The following is a 24,707-nucleotide window of genomic DNA, read 5'->3' as shown; positions in this document are numbered from 1 at the left end:
CAGCGCCGGGCCGGGGCAAGGCCAGGGAAGGCAGGTCTGCAGCCGGCGGGTCGGGAGGTTGATAGAAACCCACCCGGGTTCGGAACGGCCGGAGCCCCCAGCCCGCCGAGTTCGCGATGACCTGCTGAGAAGCTTCGTCGGAGGCTGCAGGAGGCGGCCTCTCTGCAGGCGGTGCGGTTAGCGGCCTCCTCCCTCGTTTTACTGAGCCCCGGCCCCCCACCCATCCCCGCGCCCCCTCCCTGCCGCCAGCCGAGATGGCGGATCCAGCCGAATGCAGCATCAAAGTGATGTGTCGGTTCCGGCCCCTCAACGAGGCGGAGATTCTCCGAGGGGACAAATTCATCCCAAAATTTAAAGGCGATGAGACCGTGGTGATTGGGGTAAGTGTCCGGGACGTGTGGGTTCCCCTGCTGCTTCGCGCCGCAGCTGGGCGCCCGAACGCCCCAGACCCGAGAGGTGTTCGGTCGCCCCTTCGGACATCCCCGCAGGGCTGTCCTCTCCCCCGACTGGAAGAGAACCCCCCTCCCCCACGCCCTATAGCTCGCTCTCGGGCGGGTGGAGGGGCCACTGGGGGCGGCGGGCGGGCCCAGGTGGCGAGAGTGGAGGTGGGGGGCGAGGAAGGGTTCGGCGCCGCCATTGTTCGCGGGGTGGGGGCCCTCGTGGGCCTATTGTTCCCCGCCCCGGCCACGCAGCGTGGGTAGGGTGTTCTGGTTACCCTCAAGCGGGGTGCCCGGGCTCCCCTTAAAGTATGATCTCTGCAGCCCAAATATGGTTCCAGGCATCAGTTTGATTTAGCGAACACTACCTGTTCTTCTCATGACCGTAGCAAAAGCAAAAGAAAAAAAAAGGTCCTGGAAAAATCTTCGCGTTGGCTCGCCGCTCCCACGCCGTGTAGACGCGGCTCCCCGCGGCGTTTCACCTTGCTCTGCGTGCAGAAGGCTGGAGGTGTGGGGAACACTGGTGGCCTTGGTGTCCCCGGGAGGCCTGGTGTGTCTCCTGCTTCCTCTCAACGCAGGCTGCCCTGGACGTGGTCCCCGGGACTGACCCCTCCCCTATGAGGTGACCCCCCTATCTGGTGTCCGCAGACCTTCGGATGTGCTTCGCGCTGGGTGGAGACTAGGCTGTGCGCCCACATCTGTGGGACTAGGGGGCCCAGAGCACATCCACATAGAGTAGAAGTTACTTTGTGTGGCTGGGTGCGCCCCCCACTTCCCTTGATCTCCCTTCCTACCTTTCCTTTCCTCCCCTCTCCCCTTCCCCCCACTTGGCTCCCTTTCTGGAGCCGGGGCTGCTGGTGGGGGCAGGGAATACTATTGGGTTTTAGTTCTTAAAGCAGTATGTCAAATGAAATAAACCAGCCCTTCCCCCGCCCTTTCACCCTCCGTTGTCCCCAGCGTTTGTAGCTGACGGTACCCTCTTTGTATGCGAGCCGCGTGGGGAGGGACCGAGTTAATCGGAGCCTCCCGATCCCCGCTGACATATTCCTGGCAGGCCGCTCGAGGCTGCTGATGCAGCCTTCCCGTCCCGGCATTGATTAAGTGATGTCATCCAGATTACTGAGCATGCTCAGGCTAACCCCCTCCCTCCGATTCCCCCAGTGGCTGGTGTATTTAGGTCAGGTGATTGACAGGTGACAATTTATGGAGGGTCCCTGCCTGCGTCCGCCAAGCCTTTCTCAAGCACCCGAGGCTGACGTTTGCCGGGCCAAGTAACACCCGGCATCTTGACCAAGGTTGTGCCGCAGTCCCTGAGAAGGGCCCGAGGGACTAGCAGGTGCTAGCTGAATGGGTAGGCAGGTGCTCTCCCCCAAAGGGTAACCGAGGCAAGGTTCTGTCCTTTGCCCAGGGTCTTCATCTTGTCCCTCGCTTTGGAAGGCAGCTCCCTTTGACGATGTCTTCTCCCCTTCCCGTTTTAACAGTCCTTAGGAAACCATGACCTCCAAATGCCATGCGTTTATTCTAGGAGCTAAACTCTGAGGGCAGGAAAGGGCTTTTCTCTCTGCTTAGTGTTAATTTGAAGAGAAGATGTACGCCACAATTGTTGATGAAGAGGAGAATTCTATACTTAATGGCAGATAGGTGATAGTGACACATCTGCAGCCAGTATATGGGGCAGATCGTAGCTTGTTTGGGTTACATCCCTCAGCTGGCATCAGCCTACAGTCTGATTTGGCTGTGGTTTAGGTAGAGTGGGAGTTACTGGGGACATCTAGTCCCTGCCCCTTACCTTGTAACAAGTTTTTAACAAATAATTATGCAGCACTAGAACATGTTCTGGTGACCCCATTTTTTTCAGAGGTTTTAAAGAAAAGCCTGAAGAAGTTGTTGTTCTTGTTGTTTTTGTTCTTCCTCTTCCTCTCCTCCTCCTCGTCTTTCTCAGTCTTCTGAGAGTGATACACCAAGACAAATGAAGTAGAGTAATAAATCATTGTCTTTGATCTATGTGCAAGGCAGAGATCCTAAGAACTATGTTTATTTCACATCTAAGTATACATGTTATTAACTAAAGATGTTAAAACAAAGTCACTCCATAAGTAATTTAAATCAACAGTTGTGGGTGTGAATACACATGTAACTCTTCCACTGTAAAGTGAAAATTTTCCTTATCTTACTATAATCCTTTAATACAGTAGTTTTGAATTTTCTTTAGGATAAGTTTTTTAAAAAAATAGAAATAAAGCATTCATATAGTAAGGTGTTATCATAAGGGTACCGCCTAGTGAGCTTTTATAAAGTAACCACTCCCTTGGAACTATTTCTCAGACTAAGAAACACATTTTCTGGACCCCCAAGGTCTCATTAGTGTCCTTCCCAGTTATTAACTCCCTCCGCCTCAGGGTTAACACTACTCTGACTTCTGCCATAGATTAGCTTTGCTTGTTTTTTTTTTCTTTTAATAAACTTTACATATGTAAAACCATACAGTATGTATGCTTTTGTGTGTGGCTTCTTGGCGGTCAACACTATGCTTGTCAAATTCCTCCATGTGGTAGTACCAGTAGTTTTTTCCTGCTCATTGTTCTGTAGAATCCCATTGTGTGAATGTACCACAATTCATTCATCCATTAACTGTCAGTTAGGTATTTGGATAGCTTCCACTTTGGGGTTAATGTGGACATAGCTGCTATGAACATTGTTTTACACATCTTTTGGTGAGAGTGCCTCCAGACCAGAAAAGTTTCAGACATTGAAGGGGGACTGGGTTGGCATGTGCCACGACCCTTCCTACTCCTAATTACTAATGTGTAACTAATGGAAATGACCTTTCTAGCAGCCTGTATCATGTTTTGTTCACTGAGTAGAATGGTTCCCAGGCCAGTTCAGTTGTAACCAGCCCATGTGGTTCAGTTGCAGGTGGAGACTGCCTTGGGTGGGCATTTCTTTCCTTGCTTGCAGAGGCGTAGATTGTGGAGATGACCAAAGAAGGTCAGAACCATCCAGCAATGTCAGTCATCTTCATTCCCAACAGAGACGTGTAAAGAATGAATTTCTGTGGAGTCAGCTGTTAGTCTAAATTCAGAATCCCAGAAATTCTTTTGTTTTTGAAACTAAGGTCCATTTTTTTTCTTTAAAGTTCTGTTCGGGGTGCCTGTGTGACTCAGTCAGTTAAGCGTCTGACTCTTGATTTCATTTCAGTTTTGATCTAAGGGTCATGAGTTCAAGCCCTGTGTTGGGCTCCATGCTGGATGTGGAGCCGACTGAAAATTAAAATAAAATTTTAATAAAATTCTTAGAGGAAATACCCCCACCAACCTTGTATTCTTTTCAGCCCCTGTGCAAAACTTTCTTTGTCTGAGCAACCCAGCCACAGTCTCTCCCCGCTCTGAACCCCTGTAGCATTATTTTGCATATCATCTTGTAACTTCTTTGCCTTAAACTATTATTAGTTTTATCATATATCTATTATTAGTTTTATCATATATCTAATGACATTGTAAGCCATGGGCAAAGATAAAGACCTTCTGTGTTTTGCTTCTTTGTACTTCCCAGGGCCTTGCCCATAGAAAGCACTTAAGTACTTACTGATCTCTTTTTTGAATCTAGAAATCTTTACTTTGGTATATTTAACTTATTTTGTGGGCCCGTAATTGGCTCTAGGCTGTGGGGGGTATTTAAGAAAAACAGTTTTAAAGAGAGAAGTTCTGTTCCTTTGAGCAGGCCTGGTAAGACAGCATATACTAGACTTAAATGCTATAAGAAAACAGGGAAAATACTACTTTCAGCTTTGTTAAATAGTAGGAAAGCTATTGACACTGGTGGTGAGATGAAAGTAGAGGGTGGGGATGACTGAGTGATTAGAAAAGGGACTTCACATAAAGTCAGAGAAGAATATTGGATTTATAGCATTTCTCGAAGTACTCTTCCATTAGCTCCTGAAAATCCTGGTGAGTCAGCCATTACTTAGGGATCTATTGGTTCTGACGTATCTGTATTGATGGAAACGCCCTGTCTTGGAGAGTTCCCAGTAAGTTCTTTGAAATGGATATTGACACTCCGGTTTCCTCACTTGGGACTTTCCTCCTATTCAAAGTCCCAGGAAAGAATTAAGTTCTGACCCATTTGAGAGCCAAGGCAAAACATCAGCCATGAGCGCTGAGCTGGTAAATGGCATGGAAAGTGGCCTCAGCGTGCAGGGACTCAGATTAGTTCTGGGCACTGGATGGGCGAGAAAGGAAGGACCCGGGACAGAGACCAAATTCCAAATTGGAGTTATCGTTGTGGAGATTAAGGACTAAAGAAGTGAAGAAATTTGTCTAGAAATTTTCTTTTCGTCCATAGTAATGGTCTTTAAAGATATGAACATTAAAATTTTTTCATTTTCATTTTTAAAAATGTTTATTTATTTTTGAGAGACAGACAGACAGACAGACAGACAGACAATGTGAGCAGAGGAGGGGCAGAGAGAGGGAGACATAGAATCCAAAGCAGACTCCAGGCTCTGAGCTATCAGTACAGAGCCCGATGTGGGGCTCAAACTCAAGAACTGTGAGATCATGACCTGAGCCAAAGTCAGTTGCTTAACCGACTGAGCCACCCAGGCACCCCTAAATTTTTTTCATTTTTAGTTTATACATAATAAAGTCACTTTCTTTTCAGTGTATGGTGCTATGGGAGGGGCTTTGACAATGTAGAGCTGTGTAGCAATGCTGCATTAGTTTTCTTTTGCTGCTGTAACAAATGACCACAAATTTAAGGGCTTAAAACTATATAAGTTAATTATCCCAAAGTTTCCATAGGTCAGAAGTCTATCAGATCAGCTGGTTTCTCTGTCAAGACCAGACTGTTGGTAGGGCCGTGTTCTTTTCTAGAGGAAAATCCATTTATTTGCTCATTCACATTGGTGGCAGAATCCTTATGGTTATAGGAGTGAAGCCTGTTTCCTTACTGACTGTCAGGCCTGGCTCCTCTCAGCTTCTAGAGGCCACTCTCAGGCCCTAGTCACGTGTCCCTCTTCTCTGTTTTAAAAATCAGCAGTAGGTTGGTCCGTCTCATGGTTCACACCTCTCCTGCAACTTCCATGGCCTGACTCTCACTGACTCTTCTGTATCCCTCTTCCACTTTTAAGGGCCCATCTGATTACAGTGAGCCCACCCACGTAATCTGGGGTGATCTCCCTATTTTCAGGTCAGCTGATTAGCAACCTTAATTATATCTGCAAAGTCCCTTTTTCCCTATAACATTTACATATTCACAGATTCCAGGGATTCGAGTGAGAACATCTTTGGACGTCATTATTCCGCCTACCACACAATGCCATACTCAAGATACAAAACGGTTTGTTTGCCACTCCCTACCCCCAGAAGCCCTCCTGCCACCCTTGTGTAGTCAAACCTTCTCCCCTCTCTTAACCTTCCGCAACTGCTTCCTCTTCCTCTGTATAACATTGCCTTTTCCAGACTGTCATAAAAAATGGAATCACATATTAAGGATCTTTTTGAGCCCGAGTCTTTTACTTAAGAATTCTTTGAGATTTATTTTGTTGTTGTATGTATCAATGGTGTATTTCTTTTCACTGCTTAGTGGTAGTCCACTAGATGGGTATAACACGGTCTGTTTATCCATTCGCCCAATCAAGGACATGTGAAACTGGAATGATGATGAATAAAGCTGCTATAAACCTTTGTGTTTATGTTTTTGTGTGAAGCAATTTCAATTATTTTTATTTTTATTTCTCTCGGGTAAATACCAAGATTATTTCAATCTTGGGATTGCTAGGTCATATAGTAACTATATGTTTAGCTCTAAGAAACTGCCAAACTGTTTTTCAGAGTGGTTGTATCATTTTGTATTCCTTCCTAAAAGCAGTCAGATTTGAAGCCAAAATTTTAGGGTTTATTCAGTCACTTTGTCTAAGTGAACACTAAGAGTCGTGTTTAATAATGTCGAGATATATCAGTCCTTCATTCTTCTGTGCCTTAAATTCAGAGATGTTTACATCACTTGAAAATGAATATGTGATTTCCAGTAACCATACCCTCTGAAACCCCGAAAGGAGCGAACACAGGATAGTAGCTATACTCTAGCAGGTGGCGCAGACGCCCCTGGCTGTTCGCGGCGCGCGCGCGCAGTTGGTGCCACCTAAGTAAATGGGGTTGGCGGAGGTAGGCGGGAGAGTCAGACAGAACTGTGGATTCCCTAGCTAGCTGTGGTTTTTTTTTTTTTTCCGAGTTGCTTCGCTGTTCTGGGTCTCAGTTTGATCAATTTGAAATGGAGATAGAATTACTTATCTCACAGGGCTGTTAGAATGAAATGAAGTGGTCAAAAGAGCGTCTAGTAGAGAGGAAATGCCCAATAAATGTTAATTATCCCCCATGTTTCCTCTTTGCCTGTAATTTTTCTCATTTCCAGAATTAGCTTTGCCTCCTGAAATGACTGCCCTTAACCCTGTCTCTGAAAACCCTTCTTGCACGCCTATTTCTTAGGCATTTGTTCTTAGGCATTCTTGCTTGGAATAGCCTCTCTTTTCATCTTATTTGTGAAATTCCTAACCATCCATGAAGGCAGAGCTCACTGGCTGTTTATTTATAGACCACATCACCTGATCCTTTTATTTGCAATGATCATATACAGGAGAGAGGGAGAGGGTGTGTGTGTTTTATGGGTCTTTGTCTCCTTCACAGTGGTTGTCTAGATGCTTTGTAAGTGTCTCTGCATTGAGGCTTCCTCCTTCCCTTGTTCCCTGCATGGCACCAAGTCTCCGTAAATGCCAGTTTCTGCATTTCCTTAAATAACTTGGGTATCACTGGGGAGTTCCCTCTGCCTCCACCTGTGCTTGTCTGGCCCAAGTCCCCTATTTGATGGCAGTGTTTTCCATTCTTGGCTTTTCTCCCCCATTCAAAATAGGAAACCTCCCCCACCTTTGGGTTCCCTTTGGTCCCTGCCTCAGATTTCTCACCTGTGTCTCCTTATTAAACAAGCAAAAACAAAACTACCTCCTCCCTAATGGTTTCACTTCAGTTAAGAAAAAAATAGCCCCTTGACAGATCCAGTTTCACCTTATTTCTCTCAGGTTTCTCATTAGGTCCTATTTTTGTGGCTGAAAAAGCTCCTCCCTTAACCCATTTACTGAATGCCAACCAGGTTCCTCTCAGTAGGACTTGACTTGTTGCTTTTGCTGTTATTGGTCGATACCGCAGAGAATGTGGGAGAACATGGAGTTTTAGATTCCTCACGGCTCACTCCCCAGCAGCAGATGTGGGCGTGAGTCAGACAGCAAGACGGGCTCCCAGCTCTGCGCCTTCTTAGCTGTATGGACTTGGACAAACGGCTAAACCTTACTAAGTTTCAGGTTCCTGGCCTGTAACGCAGGGATAATATCACTCTCCACCTTGTACGGTGAGTGTGATGGCCACAAGAGCGAATGCACATACAGTGCCGCGGACGTTCTGAAAATGTCCGCTTTATAAGACCCACTGGTGGTACTTTTGTGTCCTCTTGTCAGACTGACTAATCTTGGGAAAGCCCAGACCCTTCATCACAGGTTCTCTGGTGCCTCCATGTTGTGGTAAAGAAAAATAGTTAGGGAAGATTATTGTGGTGGGGGTCAGTACTGTTGTAGTAGGCGAGAGCAATCAGGCTCAACTCCAAATACAAGGTGGGCAGGTTGTGGCGGTGGGTGGGTGGGTAGGTGGGTGGGTAGTCATCAAGGGTAGGGGGGATTCTTGCTAAACTGACCTAACATGATTCTTGTTGAAGGCAGGCCAGATCTCAAGGAATCAAGATCTAGATTATAAGGTATCAAGGGTGATGAGATATTGATATTGGGTGGGTGGGGGGATTCTCTCTTACCTGCCTTGGGCGGATTCTGGCCAGTACTGGACTCTGCAAGGAAAGATAGAGAAGTTTCAAGTCAGGCCTGGCAGAGAAGGGGGCTCAGAGGAGCCTGACTAAAGTTTGGTCATCTGGAACCCAGATGATTCAGTGGGGCACTTGAGACCTTCTGTATTCTGGGCCTGCCTACCTTCCCGACTTCACCTCCTCACCCCTGTTCCATCTGTGCTTCCCTTCCTCCAGTGGTGAGGTGGTCACGTCTCCCCCTCCCAACCCCAGCTGCTCACTTCCCACATGCCTGAGGTGACTATTCCCAGAGTGTAGCTACATGGCAAGCATCCATTCACTTTTAGAACCTCATCCAGTAGTGCCTCTCCTGAAATTTTTTCTGACCAGGCCCTCTCCCCCTCCACCCTGCCAGATTAGACACTTCCTCCTATGCACCCCATATCCATGGACAACTCCCAACTGACCTTCCCCAGTATTGTGTTTCATTTATTTGGGTATATGTGTCCTTTCTTCCAAGCAGATGGAAAACCGTTTGAGGGCAGGAAATGTGTGCTATTTATTAACATCTCCAAGGCCTGGAACAGTGCCTGGATCAGAGTAGACGCTCAGTACCAGATGCCTTTTGTTTTTTTTTAAAAGATTTTTATTTATTTCTAGGAGAGAGAGAGAAAGACAGCGTGAGCAGGTGGAGGGTCAGAGAGAGAGGGAGTCACAGACCGAAACAGGCTCCATGCTCTGAGCTGGCAGTCAGCACAGAGCCCAACACGGGGCTCGAACCCACGAACCGCGAGATCATGACCTAAGCGAAAGTCGGACGCTTAACCGACTAAGCCACCCAGGCGCCCCTGCCTTTTGAAGGAAATAAAAGAACGCTGACCGTCCTAAACTGTTAACATTTTAGAGCCTGGAGTTATTTGCTTAGGTTTTTACCTTGACTTTCTCCAGCTCTGGTAACTTGTTTTTCCTACGTTGGACATCCTCATGGTTTTACTGTTACTGTCTTAAATGAAATAGCTTTTTCAGGGGTTCGGATATATTCCATGCTCATTGAAAAAAAAAATTCAGACCATACAGAAAAGCATGAAGTGGTATAAAGCACTTTTAATTTTACAAACCAGAAAATACTCTTGTTAACATTTCATTGTATATCCCAGCTCTTTTCCATTCTATAAAATAACGTACTTTGTTTTAAAACATGGATAGGATTTTTAAAAATCTGTTTTGAAACCCAGTGTTTTGCTTAACGGTATATCAGCATTTTTAAAGGTTGCATATAATTGCATTATATATCTAATCAATACTTTAACCATTTCCTAGTGTTAGGCCTTTGGGTTTTTCTGCTTGGTTTTCTTTCTGTTATAAACAAAAGTGTGATAAACATTGGTGCACACATCTCTTTGTGCACTTGCCAGATGATTGGTTTAGAATATATCCCTGGAATTGGGATTGCTGGGTAACAGGGTATAGATGATTTTAAAGGCACCCATAGTTTTTGAGAGAGCAATTCAGAGATGGTAAATTGTCCTCTGTGTTATACTCTCATCTCTCTGTCTACCAGATAGAATTGCTGCCAGTTTGTCTCATAAGGCATCCTTCATACCTGAGCTAAATTAAATTCTTACCAAGAGTATGTTCTCTGTCATGCACTGTTAACCCATAGATCCAGAACACCGCAATGCCTTCAGACTTTTAATGTAAACCATACGATTTTGTAGGCTGTCTCTTGTCACTTTCAATATCCTAAAGGATGTTGTTTCTTGGAGGTGATCAAAAGTTAAATCCCTCTCTTGAGGCAGCGAAAGATGAAGGCCAGGTTTGTAATCTTAAGGAAAAATAGGGCGGATACTTTTCTCCTCGGTGCTAACATTGAATGGCCTGTGATATCTTCTGGGCAGTGGGAAGTTGAGAAGGGATAAAATAACCCTCTCAGAAAAGCCCTAGAAAGAGCTTCACCATGTCCCCTCTGATTATTACGTACTGTTTTAAGTAACTTATCATATAAAATTCCAAATGTAGTCCAGAGTAGAAAGAATAACAAAATGTACCCCCAGGAACCTGTCAACCAGTTTTAACCATCATCAACAAATGGCCAGATTTATTTTTTCTATACTCCCCTGACCTTTCCTCCCCAAATCACCTGATTGTTTTAAAGTGAAATCTCACATCATTTTGTCCTGATCAGTTCTCTTTTAAAACCTCAGTAACATCATCACAACTAAAATATGAGCAATTCCTTCATGTCAAAAGCCCACATTTCCCTATTGCTTCATAAATTTATTCTACAGCTGGTCTGCTCAAATCAGAGTACTAGGTACTATTGATTCCAAGCGAGGAGAAAAAGAAATGCTCATACGTATCGACCTTGAAAGAAGAAGGGAGGCTCTTGGTGTGGAGCCCTGTGGGACAGGAGAAGCACACAGGCAATCAGGCTAATCAGGATTTCCAGCCCATCTCCCTGAACAATGGTCACATCCCACTTATCCTTTCTAATAAGCCAGTACCAGTATTGCAGTGTCACCCGGAAACGCTGTTCAAAGAGCTTTATGCGTTACAGTTTCTCCCCGCCGCGTTCCCCCTGGCTTTAGTTGGCTTGTATAAACCCCAGGAAAGCAGACGGATATATCACTCAGTTGTCTTCCGAGCCCACTACTGCCCTTATCAGATTGGTACTGAGGACATTTGCGGCAATTCTTTTAGGTGTTTCTAGGTGTACTAGGATCTATTACCTTTTTAGTCAATGAATACTTGTCCTTGATGTGAATTGAATATCGGAAAATAAGTCCAACAGAGCTGAAGGGAAAAAATATATATGTGAGAACAGAATTCACTGAAACATAATACATTAAGGAAAAAGGCTTGTAGTTGTCTTTTTATGTCTCTTATGCCTTTTCTTACTAAAAAGGAAAAAAAAAAAAGCTCTGAATGGAGATGGAGAATAAGTGCAAATTTAAAAAAAATCCCAGTAATTTGTGCTTTAACTTCCTAGACCGCAGTGTATGGTCATAAGAGCTTCCCATCAATAATATTATTTTAGAAGCAATTTGCTTAAAGATCTTGGCTATGCAATTCTGGACTGACAGCCCCTTCTTTCCTGTGCTCCGTCACGGAGCGATCTCTCCCATTTCTAGGTCTCGTTTTTGCCTCCTGAGGAAACGTAGAGCAATCAATCTGCTTCAATTCTTTGAGGAGGTTATTATCATAGTTTTTCCTCAACCAACTGTCTGGCACCTCACTCCTCAGAGATTATTGATTTTCATCTGGGAACTGGTTAAATAACAACTCCATCTGACATCAGACACTTCGGATAGTCTTGGGGGAAGGGACTTCTGCTTCTCTTTCATAGCCACCTCCTGCCTCATGGAGAGGATCAAATCCCAGTGTGATAGAGCAGTGTCCAGACCTGTTGGTCCTGGTCACTGGAGGGCAGGATCCCATGAGAGGCGGTCAGTCCCTTCCTGTATCTGGCCTTTGTGGTGAGCTGGCTTCTGCAGGGTCTGGATTCCTGGGCTGGCTTCTGGGAGCTATTTTTCTGTCTCCTGTTTGCATGCTGCTGAGAGGGTATATTCGGGTAGGTCCACAGATCCAGACCCATGTGGGCTGGTCTCAGGGTCCAGAAGACATTGGACTGTGGGATGGGGAGGGTGGTGAGGTAAGGAAAGTAGAAAGGCTAGGTGGGCCTCGTCGCTTGGCCAAGTTCAGTACTGGGATGATGGTATTGATGTCCTAGCCACGTGGTGTCTGGTTACTTGAGCAAACTCACCTACCCAGTGGGTGGGAGAGTTGTTAGGGGAGGCTTCCGGCTTTTTTGGGTCCCTTGTACTAATGCCATTATATAGCATCGGAACCTCCTAACTACTAATAGTTTATTTATATAATGTTTGTGAAAAGTAGACTTTCGAAAGGAAGTGTTTAGCTCTTCGGTAATAATTACCAAACAACACAACCTACTAATTATGTGTTCAAACAAGTGGGAAAGAAATACCCAAAGTACTATATCCTAGAGTAACGGCACTTGCTTGCTCATTTGTTTGTTAAATGTTTCTTAATAAATACGGCTCTTGATAAAGATTGGTTTGAGGATCTGTTTTTAAACTGTACTTTCTGGTCTAGTCATTTATCCAAAAGAGCTTGTAAAGGGGAAGATATACACCTATTTAATATTTCTTTAGTGCTATTAAAAAACAAATATAAAGAGGTGATATATACATTCATGGAAAACTTGAAATTAAGTGAATTCATTATTACTGTGAAACATGCTTACTTTTTTAAAGAGTAAAAGTAAGGTTTTGGACCTCACTGTAATTCTCTGTTGTCCAGGATGGAAGTCCCTTGCGTCCTGCATCTGTTGGGCACAGCAGTGTGGCTGGTCCAGGTTGGGGTGTGTGGTAGATGGAACATTTCCATGGGCTTTTGAAGACTTAGGACAAAAAAAAAAAAAAAAAAAGGAATGTAGAATATCTCAGTTTTGTGTGTGCATTACATTCTGAAATGATAAAAATGATTTTACCCTTTAAAATTTTACTTTTCTTTTTTTACAGTTTACTTATTTTGAGGGAGAGAGAGAGAACGCTTGTGCCCACACACAAGTGGGGGAGGGGCAGAGAGAGAGAGGGAAAGAGAGAATCCGAAGGAGGCACCATGCTGTCTGTGCAGAGCCCAGCAGGAGGCTTGAATTCACGAACACGGACATCATGACCTGAGCCGAAATCAAGAGTCAGATACTTAACCCACTGAGCCACCCAAGTGCCCCTATTTTTACTTTTTAAACTGTGACTTAAAGTTACGCATGTGGCTTGCATTCATTGTCGCCATTGCATTTCTGTTGGACAGCATCCCACTAATCTTTTCAGTGCTGCCGACACACTGCCTGTTTTTACGTTTATTAATTTTAGTTTCACTTTGATGTATTGAGGGCTTATTGTGTGCTAAGTAAGACAAGATCTCTGCTGTCAATAACTATATATATATATATTATTATATATATATATAATCCAAGAAAAGAAGGCAAGTCAAAAATGAAAAGAAAATTAGCCTGCTGGGAGTATCCAAAGAGAAGAGGAAACAAAGGCTTGCTGAAGTTCAAAGGAGAGAAAGTACATCCACTTGTGTTCAGGGAACCTTGCAGAGGGACATCATCACCTTGACGCTGGGGCAGGGTCTGTTCTGCACGGGTAAATTTTGCTTCTTGTCTATGTAACTGCTTTAGATATTTCCGTCTTGAATAGTGTTGGGAAAAGACTGAGGAGGGATGCGTGCTGTAGCCTGGTCCATCTCTCTGCCGTTACTCCCTGCTTCCCCACAAGTATTGTGACCTTGAGTGTTGCCGCCGAGCCGGCATCCTATCATTCGCTGACCATTAACGGCAGCGCGCTGGGATGAGCTTCTAGTGGGTGACATTGGGGACACCTAAGAGGTGACACTCTGCGTAGTCTTTGAAGAATGTCACGGGGCTACGCTGCTGCCCAGCTGCTGCCCAGCTCCCACCGTAACTTCCACCACGGGGATTTGCAAATCTGCCACTTACCTTCTGTCTGCATTCTGTTGCTAATGCTAGGAATGACCCTCTGGTCCTGGAAACACATTTCCCTTTAGCACGGGCGCCTGCTAATGAGGTGCCTCCACCCCGCGGAACAAAAGTGCGCCTTAGGAGGCCCGCTGGAGGGAGGAGGCGCTGTTGTTGTGGGAAACCCTGGAAGCGCCGCCCTGGCCGCTAGCAGGTGCCTCTTTGTCCTGGTGTGCGTGTGCGTGTGCGTGTGTGTGTGTGTGTGTGAGAGAGAGAGAGAGAGAGATCACCTTGCGTGTGTGTGTGTGTGTGAGAGTGAGAGAGAGAGATCACCTTGCGTGTGTTTGTGTGAGTGAGAGAGAGAGAGAGATCACCTTGCGTGTGTGTGTGTGTGTGTGTGTGTGTGTGTGAGTGAGAGAGAGAGAGAGATAGAGAGAGAGAGATCACCTTGCAGGTGAAGGCCACACAGCTCTTTGGAGAGGGAGTTAGTTCTGTGCTGGAAAATCTCCCACCCCTCTGGTGCCCCTGTTTGTTTGAGTTGACACACAATTGATTTTTCCTCCTTTGAAAATGGCAAAATCGCCATGAGGTAGTATACAAGCGCAACAACACAAAACCAGCCGCAATCTCACCGCCCTACATCATCCATTTTAATTTTCATATCCTCCTTTTCCCTCTCATTGACACTTAACATTTCAAAAAATGTACTTTTTTGGATATACAGTTATGCTTTTTTCCCCTTTTTACTTACGCTTACTGCATACATGATTTTCCATGTTGTGTAATACAGTCATGGTTTTAATTTTCTGTGACAATTTAAGTGTCCATTGGAGCTGGTGGATCACAGTTTGCTAACCCCTCTGGTTTGGCATTCACACCTCCAGCTTCCCTTTACTCTGGGTGATGGTTTAGTGAACATCCCCGTGCACAGAGGCTGTTTTCTCATGTCGAGTTGTTTCTAGAGAATGCATTCTCCAGAAGTGCATTTACTGGATGCAATGCAAGGAACACTTTACTTGATCTTACTAAATATTGTCCCGTTGCTTCCTGTAGAGACCAGTTCCTACAGCCTCTAGGAATATATGAGTGTCCTATTTGGCAGTGAACTCATTTTTGAGGTAAAGTATATGTAACTTAAGCCATATTTAACATAACGTTGTTATGGTGGTTTGGATGTTTCCTGGAAGACTTTGCCATCCTAGGTGAGAACTGCTTAGTGTGGGTTATTGCACGTGTCAAAGGCTCCTGCGTGTACAACAGTAGTCTCGTGTCTGTTGGTCTTGCCTGTTTTGAGGGAAGAGATGATGGAAGACAGCTTTCTAAAATGGCTTAATTCTGGCAGAATTTCTTCAGCACGAAATTTCCTTCCAGAAGATGTAACTTACTTGGAAAGTAAGTATGGGAGGTTGGAGGGAAGGTGCTTTTCTATGGATGTTTAGGACTGTATTTAAAGAAAATTCCTCAGTGTTTTTAAAGCTAAGGATAGCCTCTTTTTTATATTCTCTTCTCCCCAGCCCACCTTTTCCCAAACACAACTCGAGGCAAGAGTGTGTTCAATATAAATGTCAGGTAAGAGAGTATCTCGATTAGCAGAACTACAAACAACGTATGTGTTACTGTTCTTTTTACAGACACTTATGCACCCATTAGATGAAGAGTAATGATCTTCTTTGACCAGTGAAGTTATACTCTTTCCCAATTGCTCACAAACTATTGTAATTCTTTTTTTTTTTAAACGTTTTTTATTTTATTTCCAGGAGAGAGAGAGACAGCGTGAGCAGGGGAGGGTCAGAGAGAGAGGGAGTCACAGACTGAAACAGGCTTCAGGCTCTGAGCTGGCAGTCAGCACAGAGCCCGACGCGGGGCTCAAACCCACGAACCGCGAGATCATGACCTAAGCGAAAGTCGGACGCTTAACCGACTAAGCCACCCAGGCGCCCCCAAACTATTGTAATTCTAACATAGTGACAGCATATAGCAAAATCTGCTACACTTAACACTTACGTAAACACTTTACTGAATGTTCATCCATTTACTTTAATCCTCAGTGCTATCCTGTGAGGTAACCGCTATTGTCCTAAGTCCTCTCTGCATTCCACAGATGAGGATTCTAGAGCACAGAGAGGTTAATTTATTTGCTCAAGGTCACACAAGTGTAAGTATGTTGTGGACCTACGGTTCAGACTAAGGCAGCGAGGTCCTGGAGTCCTTGCTTTTAACTATTTGCTGTGTCACATCCACATCTGGGTTCCTAACAGGAGTTGAGAATGTCCAGGTGCACAGCATTTTCTAAATTGGAGTTTCTCTAGGACACAAGCTCTTTGAGTTTTTCCCTGATAAAAGGGTTTGTTGTCAATTAAATGCAGGAAGTGTTGTTCACATTCTCTGTCTCTTGGAGACAGCCCCACCTCTCTCATCAACAATCCTGCAGTAAATATGCACACTTAGTTGTGTTTAGTTGGTGTATACCATTAGCAACCCACTGGGCTGAAACTTAATTTGGGAGCTGCTATAGAGAAGGTCGCTATAACCTGGGCTGTACTTGAAAGTGGAGGTTTTTTTTTGTTCCCTCTCTGTTGCTTGCCCTTACATTGATATCAGATTTTGTATGAAGGTCAGAATCAGCTTTACTCTTGCTATAATTTCCATCTAAGAGGCTGTCTAGGGTGTTTCATAGAACACAATGCCAGTGCTCTCAGGGTGGGTGCATTTGCTAGGAAATCTTGTAGGCTAGACTCCTGAATGGTTTTTTTAATGCTTTTTTATTTTTTGAGGGGTAAGGAGCAGAGAGAGGGGGAGACACAGGACTTGAAGCAGACGCCAAGCTCTGCGCAGTCAGCACAGAGCCTGACACGGGGCTCGAACCCACGAACCATGAGACCGTGTCCTGAGTCAAAGTCGGACGCTCAACCATCTGAGCCACCCAGGCACCCCATAGACCCTGACTGTTTCAATGTACTCTTGATTTACCTGGATCTATCCACAGAGAAAAGGATTATAAAGCCTTTTTAAAACAAGTTTATTTATTTTGAGAGGGAGAGAGAGTGCGAATCGGTAAAGGCAGAGAGGGAGAGAGAATCCCAAGCGGGCTTCATGTTGTCAGTGTGGAGTCCGACTCCGGGCTCTACCTCATGAACCATGAGATCGGGACTGGGGCCAAAATCAATAATTGGACACTAATTGACTGAGCCACCCAGGCTTCCCTAATGCTTTTTTTTTTAAACAAACAAACAAACAAACAAAAAAGCCTTTTTTCACCCTGCTCTTCTGTGTCTTAAAAATGTAGAGATTTATGTCTCCTTTGTGAATTTCTAAGTCCATCTATACATTCAAGCATATTAGTAAAATGTCTTCTAAAATTTGTGAGTAGGTTTTATTGTTAAAAAATTTTTACAGTTTATTTTGAGAGAGACAGATGCAGTGTGAGTGGGGGAGGGACAGAGAGAGAGGGAGAGAGAGAATCTCAAGCAGGCTCTATGCTGCCAGTGCAGAGCCCAATGCGGGGCTTGAACTCACAAAACCATGAGCTCGTGACCTGAGCTCCCAGGTTTCCCTTATCATCTTTAAGGAATGACAGTTCTTTTTCCTTCTTTCCACAACAAATACTTTTCACTTCTTTTTTCTTGTCTCACTGCACTGAATAGGACCACCGGATGACCTAAAATAAAAACGATAATAGCAGGAATCCTTGCATATTTTTGACCTTAAGGCGATGCTTGGTGTAGATTTTTAGTAGATGTCCATTATCAAGGTAAGGAGGTACCATTTATCCCTGGTTTGTTTTCTTTCTTTCTTTTTTTTTTTTTTTAATGTTTTATTTATTTCTAGGAGAGAGAGAGAGAGAGCGTGAGCAGGGGAGGGTCAGAGAGAGAGGGAGATACAGACTCTGAAACAAGCTCCAGGCTCTGAGCTGGCAGTCAGCACAGAGCCCGACGCGGGGCTCGAACCCACGAACCAACTGCGAGATCATGACCCAAGCGAAAGTCGGACGCTCAACCGACTAAGCCACCCAGGTGCCCCTGGTTTGTTTTCTTTTGTGTTTACTCATGAGTAGGTCTTGAAGACCTTTATTGCTTCTTGCTTGGATTGTAATAGCCTTGGAAAACAATTCCCTGCTTGCTCTATGTTCCCTTAGTTCTTTGAACACTGTAGCGGAAGTCTTTTCTCTGAAGTACTACTCAGTTGATATGTCAACTCTCTGCTCAGAAACGTTTAAGACTCTCCTTTGGGTACTAAAATAAATTTCAACTCCTCACCTTGGTTCCCTGGTTCAGCAAACCCTCCACAGTGTTTCCTTCAGAAATTGAGACATTGATTGAGAAATCAAACCCAACTGCACACTATATTTCAACCTCAGTCTGCAATTTCACTCTTTGGTGCCTTTGTCCACGAGGACCCATCTCTTGGAGTGCCATTTCCATCTCTCTGTGCCTCTTGAAATTCTTTCTCGCTCTACAGCCTCACTGGGGCATTTCCTTGTTTCCTTAGTCCCTCCCTTCTTGGAATTTCCCCACTCAGGGTACTGGGTTTTGTTCAATGTATTTTCCATCTTTTTTTCTTTTTTAAGAGAGAGAGCACAAGTTGGGGAGAGGGGCAGGGGTTGAGAGAGAGAGAGAGAGAGAGAGAGAATCTTAAGCAGGCTTCACCCACAGCATGGAGTCCAACTCAGAGCTCGATCCCATTACCCTGGAATCATGACCTGAGCTGAAATAAAAGGTCAACTGACTGAGTCACCTAGGTGCCGCTATTTTCTTTCTTTTTTTAAAAAAAATATAGCTTTAGGGGATCCTGGGTGGTTTGGTCCATTAAACCTCAGACTCTTGATCTCAGCTCCAGTCTTGATCTCAGAGTCTTCAGTTCAAGCCCCACCTTGGGCTCAATGCTGGGTGTGAAGCCTAGTTAAAAAATAAATAAAAGTAAAAAATCTAGTGTTATGAAGGTATAATTGATATACATTGTTTGATTTATTTTCATCTTCTCAGCATGTGAGTCATAATGAGTAAGTAATACATGATGGAAAGAATGAATAAATGACTGAGAGGGTATTTCTTCTGTTACTTATTGTTTCATTTTTGTGATCATATTTGGTCTGATTGTCACTCCCTCCCTTTGCCCATAAGTCCCACCTGACCACTAAAGGAGCTGCCTACATATTCTTTTGAGAAATTCATCATAATTGGACCAAAATATATATAGACATTCCTTAGGGAGCACATTCTGTTCATCCCACCCTCAACCAAATCTTTAAGGTTGGGACACATTTTGCAAAGTAGTTCCATTTTCCAAAGAATAAAATCTTTTTGTGTGTTGGATATCTAAATTCTGTTTGGTTCTATTCAAGTTTCCAGTTGACAGAGACAAAAATGACAAAAATTAGAAATATAGTAAGTATAGAAATGGTTGCTTTCAAATGATTTCCTGTTCTATGAAAACATAGAAGCCACACAAAAACACTCTTTTCTTGATTTGCAGCTTACTAGCCTTACAAAACTATTTCAATTTAAACTGAAAACTACCATCATAAAGAAAGAAGGGCTCAAGAAATTCTAAATTGAAGACATTAATATAAATGAACCACACTTAAAATTCTATTGATAGTCCTCAGCTCTGAAAGCAAAATGTCTATAATTTACCTAAATTGTCTTGAAAGGAAAAGAAATAAGAAAATTTCTCTTTTGGATGTCTATTTCCTGGCATTTTCCTAATAACCAGGCTACCGAGTGATTGAATTCTTATTATAACCATATAGCTGTTATTTTCATTTCAAAAGAGTATGGGTTAATTCCAGCTGAAGTTTATATTTCAAATGCATTTTTATGTAATATATGTAATAAATCAATACTGAGCCATAGGATCTGTGGATCAAAATTATTTTAGACCAACCAATACATTTTTCTTAAAACTGGTCAATTGTTCATCCTAGCCTATTACTCAGGAAAATGAAGGGGGAGGGAAGATTAAAGAAATTATGAAAGTAATCATAAATGTCCAATAGCTTCTTTTTACTTCCCTAACTTTCCTTGACTTTTTTCCAAATATAATATTATGTTAGCATTTTAGGACAATTAAAAAGTTACAGAGAGGTAAAAATTAGTAAATAGAAATGTCCCATATCTCCTCTCTCCAGAATAGCTACTGTTAACTGATAGATGTTATATTATTCTAACATCTTACTTTTATAAATTTAATTATGAAAGATTTAATACATATAAACTAATACATGTGACAGAAATACATGATGAGATGTTCTAATGAAATGGACACCCATGGGGCCCCCTAATAGCAATGCATGAGCTCCCAGTGGCTGTCTGCTCACCCCAGAGGAAAGCATCCTCCTAAATTTTGCTTTTATCGCCCACCTAATATTCTTTGCAGTTTTACTGCAAACATTTTTTGTGTGTTTGCTTGCTTAATATTGTTTGATATTGAATCAATGAAAGATTTATAAAAATATTGTATATATTTTTCTGTGACCTGCTCTTTTAACATTCATGTTTTACAATAGCTACTTAAAGCTGCTGTGAATTCTGATGGAAGAAAAATGTAGCCTGTTCGGATCCAGAGAGATCTCTGGAAGGAAGGACATCCATCCTATTGGATTAGGGCCCCACCCTTATGACTTCATTTGACTTTGTTTACCTTTTTAAACAATGTCCAAATACAGTTGTATTGGAGGTTGCAGCTTCAGTCTGTAACAGGTAGCCTGCACCCAGGCTCTACTATGCACTGCAGGGAGTTCAGAGATGACGAAACTCAGACCTTTCATCTGGAGGTTATAGCCCATGGAAGGTTTCCTGGCTCTTTCCCGATAACACTAAGATTCCCCAGAAGAGAGTTCTTGGGAAGCCCTCCCAGAGAATGACTTTTTGAGCATGCATAGCTGAGCCTTCAAACCACGGACTAGTGAGAGGCATGCCAGCTTTCCTCGAGGTGGGGGTGGGCGTGGGGGGTATGGAGGCATTCCTGGACTTTAAATCCTGACTGTTAGAAATGGCTTCCCTGAAAGCCAGCTGTTGATGTCACAATAGGGTCGATGGCTGCATGAAGAGAATTCTGCAGCAGTTGAATGTTTATAGATGCCTCCCCCTCCCTTTAGGAACATCACCATGCTTACATCTCTTCTGATTTGGTCAAAGAGGAAAGGGAATTCCAGGCAATGTGTCGGTAAGGGGTTGAGAGCGCCCCAGAAGAGAGAATAGGGAGGTGATCCTCTTAGCATCATTGTTGCTTTGTCTCGTTGGAATGGTCCGGAATTCCAGGTGCTTGTACAGCCATGAGAAAAGACAATAGGAACCTAGGTAGCTAAAAATTAACAACCATTTTGAACTCAATTATTGATAATTATCACCAGATGAAAGCTAGCCTATTCCAGAATTCTGTGATGGGAATGTTTTTAACTATAGAAGCAGTTTTCACTTTTTTTTTTTTTTTTACCATGATACCATGATACACTTTACCAAGAAATCCAAGATATACACTTGACATCATAACTCTGAAATAATCGATTTATGAAATACTACTTTTAATATGTGTGATTCACTCTGCTGTTTTCTATTCTACTCAATCACTTTTTTTTAAGGAAAGATTTTTTTAAGTTTTTATTTATTTATTTTTGAGAGAGAGAGAGAATGAAAGAGAACGAGAACACCAGAGTGTGAACAAGGGAGCGGCAGAGAGAGAAAGGGGGACAGAAGATCTGAAGTAGGCTCTGCTCTGACAGCAGAGAGCTTGACGTGAGGCTCGAACTCACAAACCATGAGATCAGGACCTGAGCTGAAGGCAGATGCTTAACGAACGAGCTACCCAGGTGCCCCCACACTTTATTTTTTTCATGCTAGTTATGACCTAGTAAGTGTAATTTGTGAACCAGCATATTGTAGGGAGTTTTTTGGGGACTTCATTCAAAAAATTAATTCCTTGTGATGAATTCAAGGAGAAACAGATGACATCAAAATCTCACTCTTTCCCATTCTTATGTCCTGGTCAGATCAAAGCTCCCACTGAAGGACACTGTAAGACTTTGTGATGTTTATTTGTGAAACATATTTTTTGAGTCCCAGTTATGAGCCAGATATTGTGAGAGGCACTAGCAAATACATCTTCTAAACTGATGTTATGTATGTTAAGAGTATAGAGAATGCAACTTAAAATTGGTATTTTTAACCTTACTCTTACTTAGTCTGAAAGAGTTTGTTTTGCAGTCTGCTTCCTCTCCCTCAACCGAGTCTGATGAGGTGAATGTTTAATTTTGGTGTCTTCTAAGTCACCTGGCCCTCAGCACTCTGTCTGCTGTACTCCAGGGGAGGCACAGACTAGTGGGGGAAGCCGGTGGTTGGGTCAGTAGAGATGAATCAGGCCCTGAAGTTACCTTTCCCTGAGAGCATGATCTCAGGCAAGTCAATCAATTTAACATGTCTGCAGTGAAACGGAGATGCCGGGCACCGCCCGGTGGGGTGGGAGTGAAGATGACATGGGATCCTGCGTGTGAAAGCAGCTTGCACAGTGTGCCCACCCCCAGGCACCTTCTGCATGTAGACCACTGTGTGAAGTCCCACCTCTCTTCCAGACTCTTCCTGCCAGATGTCCTGTTTGGTCCATAGAGTAATGGACACCTTCAGGCATCTAGCTGGTGGAAAGTCCTAGACTGAGCAGCTCTTTCCAGTTTGAAAAAGCAAAATTTGTCTCAGGTATTTCTGTTTCTGCAGTGTCTTCAGTGAGTGTTAGGGTCACCACTAAACCATTTATTGGCTACTCAAGGTCACAGGACCCTCAAATGCATATCCCATGAGACCATTCCCATCCCATCTGCGGTAGGCAGGAAGATGTCTGCTTGCTAACCTGAATATGTTATTTGACAAGAGGGATATAAGGTTGCTAATCAGTTGACCTTAAAATACGGAGATTATCCTGTATTATCTCCAGGGCCTGGTGCAATCACAAGGGTCCTTATATGGGGGAGAGGGAAGCAGAAGAGTCAGAACAAGACAGATGGCATCCTGAGAAAGACTCAGTCGGACTCGACTGGTCACTGCTGCTTTGAAGATGGAAGGAGAACATGAGCCAGGGAATGTGGGTGGCCTCCCAAGCTGTCAAAGGCAAGAACGTGGATTCCCTGCAGGGACCTCAGGAAAGAAATGCAGCGCTGCTAGCCCCTTGCCGTTAGCCCAGTGAGACCCACTGCAGACTTCTGACCCACAGAGCCGTAAGGTAATAAGGTGGTGGTATTACCACTGAATTTGTGGTAATTTGTTATAGCCACAATAGGAGACTAATACATTATCCCGCTGTAATTTAGATTTTTTTCCTGTGTCCCCTTTTTATGGTTTTGCAGCAGAATGCCCAACATGGAACATAATTACAAATGTTTGGGTATTATTTAAATTTTTTTTTCTTACAAAGAAAAAACATGTATTTACTGGAAATGAATACAGGATGAGAAAAACAGTAATGTTTGAAGGGCCCATTTTCACATTAACAACCAAATATCCAACATTCATATGAAAATTTTATATGAAATGGAGACATTACATGTACAGTCCTTGCTTCTAAAATAAGAGAATTGGGGGCGCCTGGGCTTCTTAGTCGGTTAAGTGTCTGACTTCGGCTCAGGTCATGATCTCACAGTTTGTGGGTTTGAGCCCCATGTCAGGCTCTGTGCTGGCAGCTTGGAGCCTGCTTCAGATTCTGTGTCTCTGTCTCTCTCTGCCCCTCCCCTGCTCACACTTTGTCTGTCTCTCAAAAAATAAATAAAAACTAAAAAAAAAAATAAAATAATTGTATTAGGTGCTTATTTGTAGAATATTAATTAAATAGTATTTTTTTTTAGAATTCAGAATTATTGACCTATATAATTCTTTTAGCAGAAAAGACTTTTAATCATTTTATTTTTTTAAAGTTTATTTATTTATTTTGAGAGAGAGAGAGAGAGAGAGAGAGAGAGAAAGAGAGAGTAGGGGAAGGGCAGAGAGAGGGGGGAGAGAATCCCAAGCAGGTTCCATGCTGCCAGTGCAGAGACTGACTCAGGCTCAAACTCACGCCCCATGAGATCATGACCTGAGCCGAGATCAGGAGCCGGAAGCTTAACCGACTGAGCCATCCAGGTGCCCGGAGACTTTTTAATCGTTTTAAAAAAGATTTAGTGACAAAGTACATAAAGTTATATCCCACTGTTTCCTTTTATTTATATTTCCAGACTAGTTGCTGCTTTTTTTGGTTAAAAATCTGTGTCAGTTTCAGCTTTTAGATAATAAAAAATGGAAACCAGATGAAGAAAAGCAAACTAAAGGGATTATTTTATTCTCTTGAATGAGAGCATCCTAGACACATTTGCACTTTGCACACAAGGTATGGATAGTTAATACCCCTCACTTACCTATAGACTCTTTAAAAATCAGTTCAACAGCTTTCCTTCACCAAGTAATGGGAATTTCCTCCTGCTGCATTCCATGAGGTGGGGTCTCCCCTTCTCCCCTGTACTCTGTGCATAGCCCCTGCTTTTAGGGCTGAATGTAGGATGGTTCTGGGGCACTGAGACAGTAGAGTGATTTCAGATCCTGCCCTACTTCAAGCTTGGCTCAAATCAATACAGCAACAATTGAGGTTGCTAGCTGCCCCAGAATATAGCTGCTCAGTCAGCTTTATTGAACCATTTCCTACTCTTCAGGTACCTCATCAGAGTGTTCCTTGGAAAGCTACTCTGCTGATTTTGTGATTTTTCCCATTTGCCTTCTCTACAGCTCAATTTTCAGAATTCCCCAAAGATGTCTTTATTTTTTATTTTTATTTTTTTTTCAAGATCATAGTTTCTAACTTTATTTTTTATTTTGTTTTATTTTTTTTACAAATAGTTTATTGTCAAATTAGTTTCCACATAACACTCAGTGCTCATCCCCACAAGTGCCCTCCTCCATGCCCATCCCTCCCCC

The 24,707-nt window shown here is 43.4% G+C and overlaps 1 protein-coding gene across 1 annotated transcript in view; it reads left to right on the top strand.

Moving 5' to 3' along the window:
- Positions 1 to 254: 254 nt before the first annotated feature.
- Positions 255 to 24,707, top strand: part of KIF5C (kinesin family member 5C) — a 155,709-nt gene continuing 131,256 nt past the window's right edge. Inside the window, exon 1 of the mRNA XM_039244578.1 lies at positions 255 to 380. Coding sequence (XP_039100509.1) covers positions 255 to 380 — 126 coding nt within the window. The remainder of the gene's footprint in view (positions 381 to 24,707) is intronic.

The sequence above is a fragment of the Hyaena hyaena genome, unplaced genomic scaffold (assembly GCF_003009895.1).
Source record: "Hyaena hyaena isolate Hyena2069 unplaced genomic scaffold, ASM300989v1 scaffold_246, whole genome shotgun sequence".
In the NCBI taxonomy this organism is placed as follows: Eukaryota; Metazoa; Chordata; class Mammalia; order Carnivora; family Hyaenidae; genus Hyaena; species Hyaena hyaena.
Note: the sequence above shows the minus strand (reverse complement) of the source record. Positions and strands in the feature narration are given on the sequence as shown.